This window comes from Phyllopteryx taeniolatus, chromosome 14 (assembly GCF_024500385.1).
Source record: "Phyllopteryx taeniolatus isolate TA_2022b chromosome 14, UOR_Ptae_1.2, whole genome shotgun sequence".
In the NCBI taxonomy this organism is placed as follows: domain Eukaryota; kingdom Metazoa; phylum Chordata; class Actinopteri; order Syngnathiformes; family Syngnathidae; genus Phyllopteryx; species Phyllopteryx taeniolatus.
In genome coordinates this window covers 15182126-15205859 of record NC_084515.1, presented here as the reverse complement: position 1 = coordinate 15205859, position 23734 = coordinate 15182126, and the positions used below count along the sequence as shown (strand labels likewise).

Sequence of the window (23734 nt, the reverse complement as noted above, 5' to 3'; positions counted from 1 at the left end):
TAAATGGATAATAGAGAAAATCATCATTCATTACATGGAATTTCAAGGAAAAATACTAAATCGGGATATACAGTAGTAGTAGAAAAATTTCAAGTGCACCCAACAGTATTGTAATGTATAAAAACATATTAATAACATTTGCCCTCCACATAACAAACATAGAAAACACGACTGTTTCGAAGCTATTGTCCTTCCTTGTTCTTCTTCTTCTGCGGAATTTATTGGCGGTTGGCAAACCAGCTTAATAGTGTGTTACCGTCATAAACTGATGTTGTCCTTTCAAGCGCAAGGACACCAATACGAATTGACGGTGGCCGGATGTTGTGAAGTTTTAGTTAGCTGAGTTAGCGGTGAGCATCTGAAGCACACTCGTCTCCCATATGGTTGCTTGTATCTCAAGACAAGAAATCGGCCGAGCAACGGCTCGTATCTAGAAAAACGTCCAAGTCGAGGCACTCGCATCTCATGGCACCACTGTATATCGTTGACGGGATATAAAATTACCTAAATCGGGATATAACATTTTGTCCACATTGCACCGCACTAATTTAGATGTAAAAAACACACGGTATTGTGTTTATTTGTAATCCAAATTAGGCCTGCCAAAAACATTGACCAACTTAAAGCACATTAGCTTCACCCCAGCTATGGTAACCTTTAAGGGACAAAATACAATATACCTGTATATTAAAACAACAACAACTGCTGATTGTTTTTCTTTGCGTTATTCTTAGACACTACAACATGATACATTTTGATAGTGACATCTCCCCCTCTACCTCCCTCCCTCCCTCCCTCGCTCTCTCTCTCTCTCTCTCTTTCTCTCTCTCTTGCTGCTGGCAGGATGGGAGGAGCACTTCATGTGCTCTATGTATAAGAAGAGTGGCGCGTCCAGCTCGGGGCTTCACACAGCTACTCAGGAGAAACGAAATGATCTGCCCTGGAGCCGCAGCAAAATGCTGGATGGACACCTACTCCTGGGATGGTTATCGTTCACACTGGTAGTCCTTGTCTTCAACTTGCCGCCACCCAGCGCAGCCTATTTCGGGTGAGTCAAGCTGTTGTCTACCTTAATTGTTGGTATTTAATTGGAGTGGCATCAGTCTTCCAAAATGACATTTTATATTTGACTAGTAACTCCTTTAAGCATTTGTTATAAATACATTTCTGTTTGTTTTGTATGCCAAAATAAAACAGATTCAATTTTTTAAATAATAGAAAAAATTCCTCAATTTTATATTCTGTCTCTCCACAGTATAGTCAATCTGGCCCTAAATGATTGACAAACTATTCAACAAATCAAATGAATAACATTTCTTCGTCAGGTGTTACGTACTTAACGTGCGCGCACATTGAGTGACACCACAACCAATCGCCGGCGCTGCTGTCATGATCCGTTTCGGGCCAGTGACTGATCGGCTTAAATAGAAGCCCAAGTCAAAGTGAGAGGAGTAACGCATGCGGACACGAGTGAATTGGTTAATTTGACACATAAAGCATGCAGAAAACACAGCGTCTGCGTCATTATTATAACTGACATTGGAATGCTTTTAATATGACTGAAATGTTATTAGTCATTTCTTAAAAATACTGCTTTACAGCAAAAGTTAAGTGACAATTGCTGTGGTTGCAACACTTATGTTGCAAGTATTGCACATTGAGTACTACGCAGTCAACATGCATGCGACAACGTGGTAGCATTCATTGGATAGAATTAGTTTGGAAAAGTTATCTCAGTACGTTTGAGTGGCGGGCGGGATTGTTTTTGCTCGTAAAAAACAAACAAAACATATACTCAGTCGAGTGCAAAAAGGTGAGTGTACATACATACCCGCCTCAAAAGCAACAGCTGGTAACAATAAAGCCATCTGACTGACTGCACTGGACTGGTGGTGGCCCAAACGTCTGCTGCTGGGCTTGCACAAAAAAAGAGAAATCCCCCTCACCCCCCCCCCCCCCCCCCACCCAATCCAGCATAAACATCACACACCTCAGGCTGCAGGAACTATTTTCTTTCACAGCCATCGCTCATATGAATGAAAAATAACAGTCACGGAACGCTCACGTCAATGTTTCATGAGAGTGGAGGGCAAAGGTGCGTGTCTGAGCACAAGGAAAGTAGGCTGTAAGAAGCGTGACCCACCATGACCTCCGATTTAACACTAGTGTCAACCTAAAGTGCCCAAAAAGAGTCGATTATTCAACTTTTAGGGGGTACAATGACTTGTCACGGGATACTGTGATTATACTATTAACTTTTGCAGCTTGCGAACATGCCTTTATTCTTTTTGGTCCTGGTGGATGTACACAGTTAGGATCTAGACCAATAATGAGCAGTGAAGATTGTACAGAAATTGACTTCTGATAAGCCAGTTTGTCACCTAAATCCTGTCAAAAAAGAAAATATAAAGCCTTAAACAAGTCAAAGAGACATTTCAGGTGAAGCATGAGCCACATCCCGATAGTTTTAAACAAATATACAAGCCTCTCTGGTTTGGTGTGGTCAGGAATAGACTGATAGTCAATCTACTAACTACACCAGGGTTGGGCAATCTATGGTCCGTGGGCCATATACAGCCCACAAGAGCAATTTATCCAGCCTGTAATGAGATTCTAAAAAACAAATAATACCTCACAGGTCTGTTACAAAAAGAGCAAATTCCTTTGAACCACAAATATGCCAAATAATCATTGGATTCATATTTTTTTCATACATTAAGTATGGCCATTGGAGGACATGAATAGTTCACCCACCTCTGATCTGCACGAGTATATCTCATTAGACTACTGGGTCAACTAGGTGTCTGTTGTTAACCAGGCCAAAAACTCAAAGGTATGTTCCCAAGTTGTAAAAGTCAGCGGTTCAAAATCAGCCACCCAAAAATGTCATTTTCTGTGTGTGGTATTCCAAATGGAGGGCTTAGTACGATTGTCGATTTGCCGGTTGGCCTTCTACTGTATTCACGTGCTTAAAAGAAGACATAGTATGCTTTTTTTCCCCAATTTAAAACAGTTCCTAGATGTCTTATTAACACGTACAGTATGTGACATTCTTTTGTGAAAATACCCCAAGGATCAAGTATTAGAGCATACTTTACACACTGTATTTCTTGTCTTGCTAAAATAAGCCGGTTTGAGAGAGCATTCAAGTGAGCGACTGTATACCTCACCACATATCCTGTTGGGCTACTTGCGAGTCTGACTTTCGTTGCCATGATGACCGGGGGCGGAGCTTGAACTTTGCAACTAGAGAGGCTTTAGCGGGCCTCCTCTTGTCATCCCGCCGACAAGTGTATGCCAAAGACCGAGCTGAATCTAAATGGCTGGATTTCACCGGCAAGAGGACAAGAGCCAGCAGCCGACCGAGTGTGCGATGTTCGCTTCTATCTGTAAGCCCAAAGCCCATGTAAAGGCAACTAAAGCACTCGTGGCAGCAGCAGTTCCTACACTACACTGCGCGTATGTGGCGCATGGACGCATCACCAAACGCAGACTTCTGCCATGAAAGCAGGAGTAGCAGCATAGCACCTGAAATTGCACTTTTTGCCCGCTCAGTACGTAATCCCGCAGCCTAAACAAGCACGCAGAGGTCACGTGGCAGCGCAGATTCCCGAGTTGGAAAGGTGGGCTTGGCAGGCATGCCAGCACTGGCGCTCGCATCACCTCTAATGGCCCTAATGTTCATGTATATTTACTCGCTCTGTGAGCATTTGTTTTCAATTGCCTCTGTGGGTCTGCTGTGTGTCTGCGGGAGGAAGCACGTGGTCTTACAACACCGGGTCGAATATGAATGAGTTTGGGTGAATGATTGAGCCCTGAAGCCCAAGAACATGAGACTGAGGAAAGACCTCGCGCAGGTGACTCAGATGCCAAAAAAGTGGTCGACTGCCCAGAAATTCAACACCGGTGTCACACCGGCTCAGTCCGGGACAAACAACACCAACCTGCTGGAATAAATGTTCCTCCACACGGGGGCCTCCCGGGTACTGATTTACTCAAAATAGAGGGTCAACGTTGCATACTCAATTTCCAGAGTGCGGTGGAGCGTAAGTGAAACATAAACACAATCGTCTCCCAGCCACGGTCTGCGCGGCCGAGGGCGGGGAGGGATTCCTGGCGTAGTCGGGCGCCCGCTTAAATTGTCATCCTTTGCCACAAGAATGCGAGCGCTCCTTTTCCTTCCCCCTGCGCCTGTTGTGGCAGGTGCTCCCTCTCCCGCTAAATCCGTTATCACTTGCAATCGGAAAATGTCTGTGGGGGCTTCATCTCTGAAGGACGTGATGGCGCTCTAAAGGCGTCTGGAATTGGTTTAAATGTCCAGAAAGGCATTATTATTATTATTTTATTTTTTTTACATTTTGTGGTCTTGTAAACTGCGCTGGATTGCGAAGAGGCAATGGTTTGTTTTTATTTAGTTCATGTGAGACAAAAAAAAACAAAAAACGTCCAGAGCTGGAATCACCAATCACAAGAGAGCCACAGTATCCGGCATAAGCAAAAACACAGGTCTATTACTTGCCATTGAATTGATTACCTTGATGCTTTTCTTTGGAGTAAATGAATACTGCTGAACACTACATAAAAATGGTTTCAATCAAATCGTTCATTATGTGTATTTCAGCCAGGCGTTGCTCAAAGATAAAATTCACTAGACTACATTGAAAACACTGGGGGCAGTACGGTAAAAATAGTGGTTAGTTGAGAGGTTGCAGGTTGTGGAGTTTGCATGTTCTCCACGTGCTCCCGTGGGTTCTCTTCGAGTACTTGCTGTCACATTCCAAAAACATGCATGTTAACTTGTAAAGACTCAAAATTGTCCATTGGTGTATATGTGACTATGAATGGTTGTCTTTACGTGCCATGCAATTGTCTGTCAACCTAATCCAGGGTATACGCTCAATCAGCTGGGCTGGGCTGGGCTCCAGCCCAACAGCAGCCCCAATAAGGACGAGAGCTCTAGAAAATGGACAGAGGAAAAACTGGCTTAAACAGACCACATATTAAAAGCACCTCAAGGAACAGCCAGGTAAAGCAACAGTGGGTAATAACCTGGCCTGAAAGTGTTAAAAATAGTTGTGCTGACATACTGGCTTGTCAAAAGGACTATACACACTCAGCGGTTGCCATGCTATTACATTTGTACACCTGCCTGGTTACTATGTTAGCACTAGCGTCATTGCTAACTCCTGTTCCTCAGTTTGTAGAAACACATTTCAAATGGTATTTATCAAGGTATCTTGTTCCAACACAGATGAGTTGTGTTAGCGCAGCAGGCCGTTTTCTTTCTGTCCTCAATCTAGCTAATTAGACGTTGAGCTAGCTTCATAGCTAGCTTAAAGGCTTGATAGCAATATATAGCTATCTTGCGATAGATGCTTTTATTATCCGGTAGGAAACCCCTTATCCTCCTCCATTCCTGATGTTTTTGTTAGCGTATCATGTTCTGACAAAATGTGTGTTTAATGGGGCTTGTTTTGTGCAGTTTCCTGCATTACTATTTTTTTAAGTTACCCCAAAACAGAGACAAGTAGAGTTGAGTACACTTCCAAACTGTCGGGGTAGGCAGCTAATTATTCCTTACTATGAGTTTGAAAAACATTCTGTCATCATATGTTTCTGCTTTTGTTTTCTTTGCCCAGTTACGTCCAAAACTAATCGGCGAACAAACGGGTCTAGGGATGATTCTGTAGTGTTTTCATCACAGTTCAAGCAGTGTTTAAAAGTCACTACTGCCATGTTTCATGTTGTCATTTAAAAGGCTTTATTACATATAAACATTTCACGAGCCGGGTGTGGGTGCCGCCGTCCCTTCCTTCTTTTGCCTTGTGGTGGTTTCGTAGGGAGCTCTTGGATGATTACGGCTCATTTGGAGCGGCGGTGTTGCCGGGCAGACAGTAGTTGGCGGGTGGCGTCTCATTACTGGGGCCTTAAAGGCCGATTAGGCCTGACGTGTGGCAAAGGCGGGGAGCGCGGCTGATAGGCAGGGATTTCCCCACTTCATAGGATATCCTGTGGTTTGAGCCCCACCTCAAGGGGTATGGCTCTTTACCCAGCAGATATGATTCTCTCAGCACTTGTGTACTGACATGACTCAGAACTGAGAGCTTTGATAGCGGACAGCTTTTTACTTCTTCTTTGATACAACTGGATTTTCATTACCCTTTGATTGCCATCCCCATGTAGCAGCCTGCTATGCTAATGGGTGCCACGAGGCCACTTTGCTATTCTTCCTCCATTATAAAGCAATCCAACGTAACACAAGATATGCTAAGTTAAATGCATTTAACAACCAAAAACACATAAAAACAACTCTGAGTATTTTGTGACTTATTTTCTAATACTGTAATCAACACTGGAAAACACCAGGAGTTGTCCATTTATCCATCTATTTTCTTTACCGGTTATCCTCACTAGGGCCGTGGGCGTGCTGGAGCCTATCAGAGCGATCATCGGGCAGGAGGCGGGGTACACCCTGAACTGGCTGCCAGCCAATCACAGGGCACATAGAAACAAACAACCATTGGCACTCACATTCACACCTACGGGCAATTTAGAGTCTTCAATCAACCTACCACGCATGTTTTTGGGATGTGGGAGGAAACCGGAGTGCCTTGAGAAAACCCACCCAAGCACAGGGAGAACATCCAAACTCCACACAGGCGGGGCCGGGATTTGAAACCCGGTCCTCAGAACTGTGAGGCAGACGCTCTAACCAGTCGGCCACCGTGCCGTTCCTGTTTTAAGTCAGGAAAAATCACAAAAGTTGATGCGCTTCTTATTTTTTTTAAAGAGGGAAGTAATGGCCGTGCTGAATGCTTCTGAATATTACATTGCTCAGGAGGGCTTGTGAATGTGTTTGGCCGCGCCACATCAGAGATAGTCGAGCGTCATCGGCCCACCAAAGAGACCGCGGCGAGGACTTAAAAATAATAATAAAATAGCCAGCAGCTCCAGCTGTTGGAGGCGTGTTGCGCCCGTGCAGCGTCACAGTACACGGCGAGGAAATTCCCGTTGATGTCAAACTCTCAATGGGATGACGTTTGATGCTGTTTGCAGGCCAAGTCGTCAAAACTGTTAGAAAAGTAATCACGACTAAGGACACTTTCAGTGCTGGGCCATCGTTTGGGATGTTGGTTGCTTGCATTTTCCCCATGAGTAGCCTTCTTTAAGGCACGTTGGTCCATTTTCCCTCTGTAATCCCAGTGTGAGTTAGCTGTCATACAAGGGTTAAAAGAAGCTAACATATATCACATGTTCATAATAAAGATTTTAACTAAAAAGCCCTCACACTGTGTGTAAAAGCTGACATTTTCCTTCATAAAAAGAGGTTTACCACTGCCAATAGTAAAACTCACTTGTGTTAAGTATGATGACGCTGGAGTCATAACAACCCTTGTGTAGTTGCTCATTCTTTCAGTGTCTCAAAAAAGCCAAAGAAAAAGCAAAAGAGACAGTTAAGAGAACATCTTTCTGAATGTTCTGAATTCCTGTTTCCACGCCTGTGTGATGTTGAGCAGAATAATGCTCGTGCCATAGCTTAACTTCCCAAAGCCACGTTTGTTTTCGTCTGATATTAGCTTCTGAAAATGTAGTTGTCGAAAGCTGCCCTTTTCTCTGAGTGCAGGCAGGCGGAAAACTCTCATTTTTCAGCCACTAAGGAGTGACTGATTCAAACAGCTGCTGTTGTGTTTTTAATTCTTGTAGTCTTGCCTTTAACAACGGGAACACGGTGTTCCGAATCGCGTCGCATTCGCGCTCACTCAGCAATACCGGCCGAGTCCGGGAGTCTCGCTTCTGGGCCCAGCTGGTGTCGGCGTGTGTGAGGTGCGTCGGTGCGCTGGTACAGGCCTGCCCTGTGCCATGGCGTGGGCTGGAACACACGGAGGGGCTGGGGTCATGAGTCGCGCGGGACGCCGCCGTTCGCCCAATCTGTGCCAGTCACACAGTGACCATAACAGAGGCGCTGACCTTAGAAGCACACAGCACTTAAACCTCTTACTATGCCACACACTCCCATTCCCAAACTACCGCTGCGCTGGATTAAAGAACCAGCCTCTGCTGTGCCTTTAACCAAAAAAACAAAATAAATAAAAAATGTTTTTGCCATTGAAGCTTGGGCGTGAGAATTGTTCTATTTAAACAAGAGCTTATAGCGGCGGTGGTCTGCCAAGGCCTGAGAGGACCAGTGAGGACAGCAGATGACATAACTCTGGGTCACATCCTGTTAAGTCATACGAGATAGCCGACTTCCACTTTGTCTCACACATTGTCCTGATCATGACTCAACTCATCGTGACACATAAGCTGTCATGCTACTGCACTCTCAGGGGATTCATTTGGGCGCCAATGTAGCATGTGAGCTTTAGCCTCCCCACTGCAAAAAAAAGTCTTCCCAAAACAGCCCCAAAAGGCATCATGTTGAGTCATGCGAGCCTGCAAAATGAATTAAAACGTTACAGCAAAGTTTCGCTATATTAAGCACAAGCGATGGTGGCACCACTAAGGGTGCATGAGGGCACACAGCTTGCTTATATTGGGCAGATGTTCCTGAACTTGTGAAACTAAATAGCCTTCAACAGAACCGATGAACCCCTTCTTCCCTTACACACCTTAAAAAAAATGTCAAAACACAGAGAAGAGTTTTGTTTACAACTCTGCCAAATTGGCAAAGTCAATACAAAAATCAACAAGTATACAAAATGAGGCTTCAAAATTGTGAAAAAGCAAGTTTCTCAAATACTGCGAACTGCTCAACGGTCAGTCAAATACCACTACCACGACCTGTAAAAATTGATAGTGCTTCTTCTAGCATCTTTCTCCTGCCTACATGTTTCAGCCGTGAAAATGTATGAGCCACTTCAAGGGGATGTCAAAACGTGGCTACATTTTAAACGTGCGTGTTCTTTATCAGCTGCTGCTTAAGTCTACAAAGTCAAGTAAAAAATATTTTGAAAACGTTGCATCTACTCGCTCATGGGGGTCGCCATTTTTAGGTCTTTCGCGAAAATGTGATGCACATCAGCCCATTCCTGCCTGCTTTATTTACTCGAAAAACCAAGGCGTTAGTAAATATTCAGCAACGACAAGCTACGTATTCAACTTAATTAGATAAATAAATCTGCATCATAAACCATGATCACAAACGTCATCGAGCCGATCTGGATTTCTTCTTGCGCATCTCTTTCCTCTTCGCTACACTTCTTCTGCTGCATGTCTTCCATCTCAGTCATGGGCGCAACAGCAGCTGCGACGTAACTATAAATATAAATATAGCGAACCCCGATTGTTGATGAATTATTCCGTCCAATATTAATCAGAGTTCCGTAGTTTGACTAGTGCTGGCACATGCAATGTATTCTTGCTTTAAAGAACAAGAACACTAAAACGCGCGTGAACGCCACAATGTAGGAATCCCTGGTTGATGTACAGTAGAATATCCCAAACATTTTAAGAACCACATCACCTTTAACACCCTGAAAGAATTAGAACACCCCTTGAAAAATGGGGTGTTCAAAACAAAGCCATTGCTAGCCATTGAAGGCATTGTGTTTTGTCATGCAAACCTGCAAAAAAAATGTCACTTAAAAACTGTGTATTATTATACCAGACCGCTATTACACTTTGACGCAGCCCCTGGACCACAACGTTGGGATTTCAGTTTTTGGTAAAATGGCTTTCAAAGCATTGTCCGCCACCGCATTCCTACAAGCTCTGGCATGGCCCGTGCTGCCACACACCAGATGGCAATTGGGCGGGCAGGGTGGTCTGAAGTTCATCCAACATTTCCATGATTTGTGTGCCACCCAAAAGAAGGCAGCAGCAGCAGCAGCAGCGCGAGAGTCGAACGCCTTCTCATGTGAAGTTATTGACTAAGGCCCGCACTTTTTAAACAGGCGCAAGCATAGGTGCTCCGGGACACGTGGACGTCTGTCGTTGTTTTCGCGATGATGTTTTTGTCTGGAGGAGGCTTCGTGTGGAGCCGATAGCTTGGCGGAATGATTGACATTCGTTTAGAGTAATTGACCAGTGGGAATAAAGGGAGAGTTGGGACGAGGAAGAGGGCGGGCGGAGGGAGGAGGAGGAAGAGGGCGGTTACTTGTGATGGGACCAACCCGCAAGTTGATGGAGAAGTTGTAGGGTTTGCGTTTTCATTTTATTTTTCTTTGGCAAGGTGCAATCAGCTGGTGACTGATCAGCTGTTGATTGAAGTTGGTAAGTGCTAGTGTGTGTATAAAAACATAAGCATATTTAGCAAAAAAAAGTATTTTTTCGAATACAACAAAAAATACAAAAATAAAACATTTCTTTATATATATATATCCCAAAAATCTATGTAATAGATATATTACAAATGTAAATTGAATATAATTCATATTATAGTTAAACAATACACAATTTACTTTATAGATGTCAATATCTGAATATCTATATATTCAATATTTTTTGTTCTACACAAAAAGAAAATACTTTCAAGTCAATGTTGGATTAACTATGATTTGTTGTATATTAATGTTTGTATTGTCATTATTATTATTCTAACATAATTGAATTAAAAAATTCATCTGCTTTTTAAAATTGTGGCTATTATCCCTGCCAAGGTAATAGATTGATAGATTTTCTATCTATCTATCTATCTATCTATCTATCTATCTATCTATCTATCTATCTATCTATCTATCTATCTATCTATCTATCTATCTATCTATCTATCTATCTATCTATCTATCTATCTATCATCTACCTTTTCCATTGGCAGGGCAAATACAAAACGAAAAAACAAATTTTAAAAGCAGTTAAATAGTAAATCTAGAGCAAACACTCGCATATTTTCAGCCATATTGTATGCTGAACTTCATTGCTATGTCATAATAAATAAACTACAATAAATTGTGTGGAACACATTATAAAACGAGAGGTGTTACCAGAAGTACCAGCCGAGGGTGACTTCCAGAAAGGGAGTGATGATGGGGAAGGTCAATGAGGGATGGAGATGGAAAATGTATGTAGAGTAAACGTCACGGCCGATGGGAGGTGCTGACATGTGGAGAGAAAGAACTAAACAAACTAGCAAGTGATAGTCTGGGGAGGAGGTCCTCAAGGAGTGTGTGAATGGAAAAACAAAGCTTCACCAACTTTCTTTTTTTTTTTTTTTTTAATACATCGGTGTTATATTCCGTGTGTAACTTCTGTTGCTGGGCCAACACCTCAAACAAAAACACCTGAGGGAAAACGCTCCGGGATGTGAAAACATGGCGAGATGTTGTGAAGATCTGAGCAGGCAGCAAGACACCACTCTGCTCTAATCGCATGAACATCTCTTGCGAAGAGGCCGCGTGTGTGTTTTGAAAGTCGAATTTAGTTTGTCAGCCGTCAGATGTGGCGGCACGTTTCTACTCTATTCTCTTTTTCCTCCTAAAATGAATGTTACTCGTGGTGAAGAGTGTGTCGATGCGAAGAAAATTGCACGTGGTGTATTATTCTACGACTTCAAAATGCCCTTTGTATACTGTTGGCTAGCGAATTTCACTTAGTGGAATGTCATCCCACAGCAGTGTGCGAGCAGGATTAGCAGAAGGTGTCAGGTTTTTGTGGGTAATAAATTGCAAAATGTCATGTTTGGTAGATTACTAGATAGATCTCTTATGTTGTAAGAATCTTTCTTGCCCATAATATGGTTGGAAAGCCTGATTTGATTTCTCTATGTGGAATAACATCCCACAGCAGCGTACGATCAACATGGTATCAGGTTGTTATGGCCAAGAAATTATTTGGTACCTTATTTCCATGTTGTAAGAGTGCTTCTTTTGTGGATACATTCTTTACTGTTAGAAAGCCTCTTGTGGCTTACCACAGCAGTGTGTGTCCATCATGAGGACTTGTAGTCAGGCTGGCCAAGAAGTTGTGTTTGGTAATTATGTTCTAAGAATGTCACTTGCCAGTAAATGACATACTGTTGGAAATCTGGTTTATTTCTAAGAGTCCAATAATCTATGGTACCCCTTCAGTAAGGTTGTTCCGAATGTTTCCAGCCCAAGACCCACATTTGAAATGTGGCTCTTTTCTCAGGCCCAAACAAAAACTGACCAGGGACCTGTTTTGGGCCACAAACATATGTTTGGGAAACCCGGTCCAACTGTTTGTTTGTCTGCATTAACCAACCACAAAGCTGTGGACAGTCACAATAAATATTGCGATAATTTACAGCTCCTGAACATCCATTTTTTTTTTTTTAAATCTTGCGTCCAGTATTCAACCCAGTTGTGTGAAAAAGGCTGTTTATACCCCTTAGTCGAATGCCATCCCACAGCAGGCTCCACGTTGCTTGTTAAAAGTACAGAAGCGAGTGACAGACACAGCAGCGTGTGACTGAGTTGGTAATCTGCATGAGGAGGTGGTAGCATGCTGGTTGCAGCCTTGTACGCTTCTTTCACGCTCTACTGAGGCTCTTTCGTAAAAGAATCAGTTGTAAACTTGACAATACGTCTTGTGTCTTCCTTTGTGTCGATCTGTCGACGCTAAAATGATCAAGATTTCCAGAAATTTCCAGAAATTCCTATGGGATCGATAAACTATCCAAACGGCAATTTCGGAACTTCCGAAGTTTATATGCGTGCGCACCGAGCCAAAGAAGTGTCGTCAAAAGAAGACCTCTATTTTTTTTCCAGCGTTCCTGCGCATTTGAGCGCCTGCTGCCATCATACATGTTTTCCCTCTGTAAGTATGCCGGGAGAGCGACCGGTGTCAAGACCTAGCTTGCCAGATTTCCATTTCAAAATCCATAGCTGTCAGACGCCTAACTGCAAGGCAAAAAGGAAACCATTTGACCCAATCCGAAAGCCGATCCCCGATGCCTCGTCCGCGTTCGATTGTGCCGCGCGCGTTCCCAGGCATGCCGCGCACACGCAAGCCTTAAGACAATATCGCGTAGCATATGGAAGCCATTAAATCCGCTGGAATGAAAGTGAGGACTCCGGGGGAAACACTTCAGTCGGTTATTTGACTTAATAAAACAAATCTCTCGTTAAAGAACCCTGGTGACTTTCGCCCTAGCGCTGATAGTCTCGTCTGAAAGGCGGTAATGACATTGCAAGTGGATCGGTGTAAGTATTTAGGAATATTTGACTTCCTGTTTTCTTGCGTTACTCTCACTTAACTTGATATACACACGTATGTATGAGGATAGGCTTGTGAATGGTGAGCAGCAGTTTTATCAGAACAGGACACGTCTGCATTAGAAGAAGGGCAAATGCACTGCAAATGCCTTCGCCCGACGAGAGTTTATCAAGCGAATGCTTGTTGAGCTTTTTGATCTGATTCTTCTTTCTTGAATTTGAACAGAACATTGAGGCAATGGCAGCTGTCAATTTCTTGGGAATTCGACTAAATCTTTCGTGGAAATGTCACAAAAAACAAAACAAACAAAAACAAGAACTGGAGATGTCATCAAAGCAGAAGCAGTGTTTTGCAGCTTTTACAGCGGTTCACTTCTTTTTACAGTTGAGAATCAAGAGGACGTATTCAAAAAAAATATATGAGGCTCATCTGTGGCAAAAATTCATCTTCATTGAAGTGATGACTGTTTTATTTATTTCTCCTTAACTTTTTGGATTGTTTTAAAAACTTGAATGACAGTTAAGAATGTTAAATATGACCCCAAATGTTTTCTGATGGGGATAGTTTGATACTGGAACAAATTGCGAATGTTCCCCTGCAATATCGCGGTTTGTCGTTTGTTGTTTTTTTTAAGCGATCATTTTGTACGAGTTTTTCCAGTTTTTTGTTTTTTTTTGTAGTCGCCTACAGTGTGATGAAAGTCGATGTTTTTCAGCACAGTACAGCGGTCCCCAAACCTTTTTTTGTATCACGGAGCTGTTTACGTGAAGACAAATTGCAACTGGAGAAAAAGAAAAACAAATGATTTAGAACACAACTCACGATTACACTGAATGCAGTCGTGGTAATTAGTGGGAGCCCTGCACGTCTCTTTCATCTTGTGCTCCATAGCATCGTTTTTTTGTAAAACTGGACATCTAAGTCTTAAAAAATTAAGCATTTTTCTGTTTACATACTTGCATATTTGTGACTACTGGTCTAATTTGTGGGTAAAACAATACCACACGCTTGTAGCAAAGTACAGTCGTATGCCGTGTTAAGGGAAAGTGTTGTCAAGCGACACGTTTTGTGATGTTGCTGCATGTTGTGATATGAATAACACAGTCGATCATGATCACACAGTTGCTAGTGAGGCCAAACGCTATTCTGGTCCAAAACCATCTTATTTCCGCGCCGTTGCACCTGCACAGATGTATAAAGACCGTGTGGCTTTATTATGCGGACATTTCGCTGATCACAGAGCATTATAATCCCACGACGGCAGCAGACGGGCGAGTCCAAAGTCCTTTTAAATTGGTTGACTCGAGGACCAGATGCCTAACGCACGTGATCAGTGATTACCGTAGTCGACATCAAGCTTTAAAAATTTTGTAAAGTCAACTCGTCGATTCAACACCTACAAGCCATACAGTATGTTCTGGACATTTTCTGCTTGCATTTTATTTGTGTTCAAATACAGTTCAGATGAATTGAAATAGGTGAAAATATGCAATGTCCCGGAATGTATCGTTTTCCACGCCAGAGGTTCCACCGTAACCACGCAGCTATTCACTGGCAGACTTTGGTCTCCACGAGTTGTCATTGAATCAGCAAAGTTCAGGACAGAATCAAACTTATTGGAGTGTATCATTCGATCCAATACAGCATTCAATGAAGCGTAAAAACTCCTGCAGTGGCACTCACTCCAAACACGTGTGCCTTTGTGACTCTCTGCAAATCCATTTATTCCTTGGTTTCACTCTAAGGGTGCAAAGGCTGCCAGAGATTAGACATAATGAGCAGCTCGGCTGCCAATCCCGTCAGTCGCCGTCTGTCGTGTCCCCTCGTGTGTGTGTGTGTGTGTGTGTTTACGCACGGCGACCTCAGAACGGTGGTCTTCGGGGGCCTGCCAGCTCTGCGGCGGGGCCTCGCTTGTTTGTTTTTGTATACGCTTCCCTTAAATAAACTGAGGAAAGGAGTGTGAGTGCGCCACATGTTCTGTGTGCAGCTGCAGCGTGAAAGATCCCGAGTACCGTGAATTCTCTCTGTTTGTATGGGGATTCTATAATGAGAGTGTAAATCCTGCGGTCTGGTCCTGTTTAAATCTAGACAACACAGCTGCGAATGCGCCCCTCCGCTGTATCGCAGCATATTAACATGCTCACTGTCACATTGCCTGCTTGCTGTTGTTTTGAAACTCTAGCCATCGCTGCTCAATTTGGGATTGTTCTCGATATGGTCCAGAAGTATTTGGACAGGAACAGAGCCATAATCTATATGTAATGTAGAGCAATGATGAAAGTATATTAACCCCCATTAACCCTCCTGTTAGGCTGCGGATCAAATTGACCCTTTTGAGTTGAGATGAATAAAGGTCTTTTTCTTAAACTGATGCCTGCTCCTCTCCCATCAGGAAGAAGAGGTAAGTAACTATCGTTCATACACAAATGCCGAGCCCTTTTAACCTCCATTGCTAACCAAAACAGTGGTTAACTGAATAAACACGGCCGGCCGCTATTTGCGCAACAGATACACAGTAGATTAACATCAGCGCCTAGTTTGTCATTTAAACAGCCTCGTAACCCATAGCTAGAATACAGTAGTCATATTTTATGCATTGTATTCCACATATTCTGCCTAGCAACAAGTGCCCGGGAATACATGATGCGTGTCCACGAAAAGGAATCCGAGCAATTCCGATGATCGACGTCACAGCGTCTGCTGGATAGTTACCCTTTTATTTCTGTTATAAACTTTTATATTGAGCCTCCAGTGATTTGTGTTCTCTGAGCGATTTATAACTCTGCCTTTGGAAGAGAAATTGGAATTTTAAAAGGCACCAGAGAGTGCGAGAGAGCACTGGAGTGTTCCTGGTATGGAAGCGTACCTAACTGGTTGGTACATCACCAGTTTCTTTATAAAAAAAAAAAAAACTCCTACTCATTCCCCCCTTTTTGTGTGCGTGTGTGTCTGTTTTAGGCTGACAGGTAATGAGCCGCTGTCTATCCTGCCACTGAACTCTCTACCGGAGGAGAGCGTGGGCCGGGCCCACTACAAGCTGTGCGACCGGCTCAAACTGGAAAAGAAGCAGCGCAGGATGTGCAGACGTGACCCGGGCGTGGCGGAGACCTTACGAGAGGCCATCACCATGAGCGCCTTAGAATGCCAGTATCAGTTCCGCTTCGAGAGGTGGAACTGCACCTTAGAGGGGCGCCACCGAGCCAACATGCTCAAGAGAGGTACGGGATAGGTTCCTTCGCTCTCTGCATCCATTTTCTACGGCACTTGTCCTCATTAGGGTCGCGGGTGAGCTGGAGCTCCTCCCGGCTGACCTGCGCGAAGGAGGGCCTGAGCCAAGATTCAAACCCAGAACCTCTCGACTGTGAGGCGGACCTGCTAACCACTCGCACACTGTGCAGGATGTTTAAATTAGCTGGAATTTAAATTGGGCTCAATTTAAATTATACTCAACAACCAAATTAGCAATTTGTAATCTTTAGAGTGTATCACAGTTGGTGAAGAAGTAGTATAATTTTGTACAATAATATTTCATTGGAAAACATACTTATTTTTGGATAATGTGGAAAGGTTTTTGTGAAAATAATGATCTCAAATAGTGTCCGTCCAGCTTAATATACAGTATGCCATACGCTTGTGCATCAAATAACTGCCTCCATCAAATAAACCCCTTCCTTTTCCCATTTGGATTAAAAACAGATTATTATTATTATTATTCTTCTTGGGAGGATTTGATTGCTGTGCCCATTTGAACTGGACTGCTTCCCAAAACAGCAGCACCAGTTAATTTCTTGTGATATGTGGCAAAGTTCCGATAGACTGACATGTGATCGCTCCACAATATTTGTGCTTGTTTTTTTCCATTTTGTTAAAAACTCTGGTTTTACTTGATACGAAATGCAATGTACTAGAAATCTCGTTTGATGTGATTTAAAAAAAAAATGCATTCCTACAAACACTTTAACGGGCATCACCTCTTCTATAGAATAGTATATAACGCTTGTCTCCAAGCTATTTTAAATGACTTATGTTAACCCTCCTGTTATGTTGCAGGTCAAATTTAAATCTAAAAGAAATCTATGCATGAATAAAATGTGTTTGAAAATTGCCCCATTTTTATTATACAGAACAACAAGGTTAACAACCTGCATGTACAGTAAAAAGCAGTAAAAAGTAGCAATCGATGGATGACATATGCTAAACAATGATCTATTTGCTTCCCCAAGGATTCAAAGAGACCGCCTTCCTGTACGCCATTTCCTCGGCAGGACTGACGCACGCCATGGCCAAAGCGTGCAGCGCGGGCCGCATGGAGCGTTGCACGTGCGACGAGGCGCCCGACCTGGAGAACCGCAAGGCGTGGCAGTGGGGCGGCTGCGGCGACAACCTGAAATACGCCAACAAGTTTGTCAAGGACTTTCTGGGCAAACGCTCCAACAAGGACCTGCGCGCACGCGTGGACATGCACAACACCAACGTGGGCCTGAAGGTGAGCATTTGATTTGGCATTTTTTTTTTTTTTTTTAATTATTAGATAAGGTTGTGGAGTTCAAAATGATCAAGAGGGAAAATATCCCAACATAGTTGTAATCATTTGGACCCATCTCAATCTAATCTGTCTTGTTTGAGCATCCTAAATGCAGGCACACCCCTATGAGGGTCCACATTTTTCCTCCCGGCAAATGTGATTTATTAGCTGAAAAGATTAAGACAAAGGTAAATCATTTTTATACGATGACTTGGCTGTTTCAAATTGTCAACATAAAAAAGTCATACAATAATTTTAGCGCAAGTCTCAACTTGTTTTTTCTACTTAATGAGGGCAATTGTGGTTAGCATATCTGCATCGCACACAAAATGTTCCGGGTTTGAATCCGGCTCGTATGTAAAATACATAAAAAATGTCAATCATGCATCATAGATGTACTGGTCGACCGGCATTTGTGAGTGTAGAGCCCGAGTCCAACCACTGGTCGAGAAGCTCTACATCTTCACTGTGAGGCAGACATGCTAACCATGCTGTCCATCATATGAAGGTTCAAACTTGAAGCTTTGGGGCTTATTTTTCACGCAAATCTTTGTTTTTGGGAGTGTTCAAATTTCAAGGTACCACACCAACAGCATTGAATCATCACAGTAGGAAAAAAACAACAACAACAACAACAACAACAAAAAACCCAGTAGTGACCCTTCCTTTAGTTTTCAAAACAGTTCAATTATACATTTTCTCACCCTTTCAAAGTCTTCATTTGTCAGTATTGTCTTATCAGATGTACGGTGTAAAAAATATGTTGGCAAGATGAAAAAAGCTGATAGTTTAAAATACAAGGACAGTTGTAATCGGTGGAGCCAAAGCAAACTAAAGCATTGGAATGTGTGCCTTTCTGCATATTTGGGTTGAAAAAGAACTACACTTTACCCCAAAACAGGTGGCCCAGACATCCCATTTGAGCCCTTCCTTTGCAGCTCGCCTCTCCAACTGTTTTCCCCTGGGGAGCTTCTATCTGCGATTAAAGATTTACAACATTGTTTTTTACCTTTTTTTTTTTTCTACCACGTTTTGGGATCAATTCGCAAGAGGACCGTAGTGGAATGTGCTGGCCCGCTCACCCCCCCCAAAAAGCTGACCTATCGCATTTACTCGACCTGTTGCCGTGATGAATGTGCACTTCCTGATCTCTTTCGCAGTCGCGGCGGAGAAACTGAGGTGCTATCCAAAAACCCCTCATCTGAGACAATGTGTTATTGTCATTGATCCGTAGACGCTCATTGCTTTTGACGGTTCGCGGTCAGATTTTTTTGGGCCCGGGGCACGAGGATGCGAATGCGGCGCTATTTATTTATTTTTTTTAGCTTATGACTATTTCGCTCCTATATATATATGATCGTTTTTCTCGTAGTGATGGAATGATTACCACACTTGAGGTCGGCTCGTACCTTGGCTTTAAAAGCATCGGTACTGTATACTGTCAAAAATTTGCAGGTCTCGAAAGAAGAACTCATCTAACGTCCACCTCCCACTTGTCATCATTATAATAATAGTTATTGACTTTGATTAAAATGCCATGTGTGCTTATTCACTGCTGCATGTATGAACCCGGAGACTTGTATCAATAAAGAGGCACCTTCATCTTCCGAAACCACAACAGTCCACCCACTAATGACAGACTCCCTTTAATGTCTCATTTATTCATTTTCTCCAGCGCTTATCCCGTTCAGGAACCTGGAACCAATCCCAGCTGACCGAAGGGCGAGAGGGCCAGGCAGTCTGACTTAAATCAAATCGAACTGATCCAAATACCCCAAGGATTGAGAATTAAAGAAGACTTTACACACCCTATTTCTATATAAAATACGTTTTCCCCATTGAAATGGCCTGAAATGCAACTAATCCGTTCCAGCCCCAAAAACCACCACAATTTGTTGTTACACGTTTTTTAATAAAAGAAAAATAGCACAACATTGTATAAAAACATAATAAAAGGGCAAATAAATACATTTCTTAGAAAGTGTAATTACTGTACATAGCTGGCAGACGTGTGGTAAACAATAGCTCACCAGTGATGGGGAACTGTGATTTCCTAGGAATGATGAAGGAGTGATTGATCATTTGAAAACACCTCCAGAGATTTAGAGAAATAAATTGTTGTGTATGCTTGCTACCTTGTTAAGTCATTGTCGAACATTATTGTGAGAAATGGTTCATATGATCAGTACTTTCACATAGGTGAATATCATTCATTATTAATAATAACATAATAAAAGGTGGTTTGTGCAAATTTGTTGTTTCAGAAATGTCTATCCCACTTTTCATTAATCAGGAACCAAGAAGCAGCTCTCAGTTTCAACAAAGCTTGATGACCCCTGCTGTAGTACTGTATGTAGTCTTTGTGTGTTGGATGTGTGCATTTAAGGGGCGTGGCCTAGTGAGTGATGTCAGGGGCTGGAGTTGGACTCGCTCTTTGAGAGTGTTCCCATTTTGCATTTGCGCGTTCGACTGTTTGTCCAGTAAACGGATAAAAGTGTATGGGGGCATTAAAGAATCTGGATTGTGCCACTTCTTTTCACTGCCCACACTCCACAAAGCAGGAAAAAAATTACCAACCAAAAACTCATAAATTTGGCCACTTAAAAGTCACGTTACAAGCTAAGCTCGTGAAATGAATTCGCCTGGTAAGTGCTGTATTTCTGGTGTGCAGGTGATCAAGGCTGGCGTGGAGACCACCTGCAAGTGCCACGGCGTCTCCGGCTCCTGCACCGTCCAGACCTGCTGGAGGCAGCTGCAGCCCTTCCACGAGGTCGGCAAGCACCTCAAGCAGCGCTACGAGACCTCGGTCAAGGTGGGCAGCTCCACCAACGAGGCCACAGGGGAGGGCGACATCTCCGCCACGGGCCGGAGCCAACAACATCAGCAGCCGCCTCCGCCCCTGCAGGTCAACGACCAGATCCCCCGCACCATGGACCTGCTGCACATCGAGGACTCGCCCAGCTTCTGCAGGCCCAGCAAGTACTCGTCGGGCACTGCCGCCCGCAAGTGCTACAAGGACATGAACTGCGACGCTATCTGCTGCGGGCGGGGCCACAACACGCAGAGCTGGGAGGTGACGCGGCCCTGCCAGTGCCAAGTGCGCTGGTGCTGCTACGTGGAATGCAAGCAGTGCACGCAGAGGGAGGAGGTGTACACCTGTAAGGGCTGAACGCCATCACGGAAGTGGTGACACTGATAAGCACTTTGAGGGATTTTTTTTTTGGTTTGTTTTGTTTTTTTTTAATTCAAAGACCAACTTCTTCTCAGACAACTGGGTGAACATCTCAAGCCTTGAACAGACTCTGCTTACCAAACAGTTCTTTTCACGTGCAAGCATAGCCAAGAGACTGAAGGACGACGCACGTGTGTTTGTATTCGGCGACGGGGATCCATTGATGACTTCCAACAAAAAACAGACAGGGTGTTAGAACTTTACACGCACATATCTACGCGCGCACACATTGTGTGTTTGCATATGCATGTAAATAACTTTATAATAACGTTATAGATATATATATATATATATATATATATATATATGTGCATATATATCTATATTGTAAAGACATTATACAAGCCACTTATCTAACTTTATGTTAAAACAAACCACTAAACTGCACAGACGCTTTGCCGTTTGCGCGACCGTTCCCGCCGGTTGGAAGCTTTAAACGAGGACTTCTCCATCACGTGGCGGGGAAAACAAATCTAAACTTTTTTTGTTGTTGTTAAGTAATACATACATTTGCAGCTGTAAGTTGCATTATACACTTAACTGGACGCTTTATTAGGGACACCTGAACACCCAAGAGATCCAATACAAGAGCTGTATGTACAATTGTGCTGTAGAACCAGCTCTCAAGTGTGACACAATGCAATTCTGCATTACCAACAGCAATAATAAACAATGTTAAATAAATACACTATGGGAATTATGGTCGGGCTATATATTTTGGACAAGTCCACATGAGAACAGTTTGGGGGTAAAGTTACCTTTTCTGTTCCCTGGTTTGAATTTGCGCAGGTGAACCTAATATTGTGACTGATGGGTGGATGCAAATGAGGAATACAAATACTGTACGTCCCTCTGCCTTCATCCGAACAACATTCAGGGAATGACTGGGACCACTACGACTGTTTAGGGTAACCATCAATCATGAAGACGACAGCGGTCTTGCTAGAAAACTGTGGATGGGCGTAGCCACCATACGATTACCATTGAGCCATATTCCTCATTTGCATAATCAGCCAGTCGTAGTAGACCGTGAAGATTAAGGCTTCTGTATTGTCTGCACTTAGCTTCTAGTAATCGTCATCTATAAGATATCCAGTATATAGGAACTTGTGTATGCCTTGTTTGTGACTACTGAGTGAGGGGGGACCCAGCTTTGTATGACAGCCTTCGTTCCCACACTGAAGGCCAGAAAGCCCCTTTTTGTAAATAGGTTTCTTCTTCTGTGGTAAAAAGGCACATGTTCAACTATTGTAGGCAACAAGCTACAGTGGTACCCTGCAGTTCATCCAAAACTGTTGCCATCGTAAAACTTTAATTAACAGACAATGTTTAAGGTCACATTTACATTATTAACTGCCATACAGTTAACAGGACACATATTACTTTCTCCCTTAACTCACGCAAGAATTACATGAAATCAACTACTGATGATGTAAAACAAAGCTCACTCATTAATGATTTGGCAGCTAGCACGAGAAGCCAATGTAGCAGTCTACATATTTACTAAGTGCTCATTGTCAGACATGGATAACACTTACGTTTCGATCACAAGTGACAAGCAGCTAGCACGAGAAACTAACGTAGCAGTCTACATCTCAACTCAGTACTCCATGTCAAATGTAAAACATTTAAAACGTAACGAACACCAATTAAACGCCACCTTTTGTTTATAATTGACAAGCATGTGTCAGCTATCAAGTTGACAGCTAGCATTACAAGCTAATGTCCAAATGCATATATTTGACCCAAAAATCAGTTTTAGGGAGTTAGAACTTCAGGGTACCACTGTACAGATTCTAATCATAGATACTGCACCATGCAACCGTGGTCCAGAATTTGAAGCATTTCGATAAGCAAATAAAAGACACACACAGAAGTTTGCACGCTACATGCAAACCATAATAACTATGCAGCGCAAATGCCTGCTTGCCACAGCACACTTTTGGTATGTGCTCAGCCCCCCTCCACCAAGAAAACACCGACTTCTCTTGGCTGGTGAACCCGTTGAAGACAAACAGGAATACCAAATGCCCACTGAGTGCATTCTTTTGGCTTTGTTTATAGATTGTACATACGGAGAATGATGCGGCAAAAGGATGCTGATGTCATAGCACATTCTCAAAATCCAAAACTCTGCACTGTTTAGTTAGCAGTAGACCATGTACAAAAAAAAAAATCTATTTTGTAGAAAAAAATAAATTATTTTTTAAATATATTATAAGCATGTGTTGAGTGTAAATATGACTACATTGATTTGATATCCTGTATTTTCTTGTTTGTTTGTTTGTTTGTTTGTTTATTTTCAAGACACATGTATCCATATGCAAACTTGCTGTTTTTTCAAAGCACTAACAAAATCCTAACAAATCTGTATTCATGTGCACCATCACAACAATATTTCCATTGGATTTGATCTGTTTGTATAATCGACTATTTTGTGAAAAGTCTTTATAGATTGTTGTCACTTTTACAAGTACTTTTTGTTTTTGTTCGGTTTTGTGCCTTTCGTGCACAAGACACACACCCCGATACCAACACACCAACAAGGTTTTTGTCTTGTCTTATGGGAACCCTAAATTATTGTCCTCTACCTCATGTGTATAGCTCGTAGATATAAGCAGATCACAAGTGACTGGTAAGAATGTATTTAAGTTATTTAACATCTTTGTATAACAAAGGCGAGACAAGAAATCTGAAATAATAAAAATGAATTTTTTAAAATTATTTTCACACATTCATGGTGAGTCATTTGGGTTTGACTGACGATATACATATATAGCCATCCATCCATCCATCCATTTTCTGAGCCGCTTATCCTCACGGGAGTGCTGGAGCCTATCCCAGCTATCTTCGGGCAGGAGGCG

At 42.7% G+C, this 23734-nt stretch overlaps 1 protein-coding gene across 1 annotated transcript; it reads left to right on the top strand.

The window, feature by feature from the left end:
• Nucleotides 1-852: 852 nt before the first annotated feature.
• On the top strand, nucleotides 853-23594 carry wnt9a (wingless-type MMTV integration site family, member 9A). The gene is made up of 4 exons (XM_061798051.1): nucleotides 853-1048; nucleotides 16072-16331; nucleotides 17337-17599; nucleotides 20310-23594. The coding sequence occupies exons 1-4, from the start codon at nucleotides 861-863 to the stop codon at nucleotides 20805-20807; spliced, it is 1209 nt and encodes a 402-aa protein (XP_061654035.1). The 5' UTR covers nucleotides 853-860; the 3' UTR covers nucleotides 20808-23594.
• Nucleotides 23595-23734: the final 140 nt, after the last annotated feature.

Excerpts from the sequence above, each read along its gene's own strand:
- wnt9a (XM_061798051.1), top strand. The coding sequence starts at position 861 with ATGTGCTCTATGTATAAGAAGAGTGGCGCGTCCAGCTCGGGGCTTCAC. Across the intron at positions 1,049-16,071 it reads CCCAGCGCAGCCTATTTCGG|GCTGACAGGTAATGAGCCGC; the intron begins GTGAGTCAAGCT and ends TGTCTGTTTTAG. Across the intron at positions 17,600-20,309 it reads ACACCAACGTGGGCCTGAAG|GTGATCAAGGCTGGCGTGGA; the intron begins GTGAGCATTTGA and ends TCTGGTGTGCAG.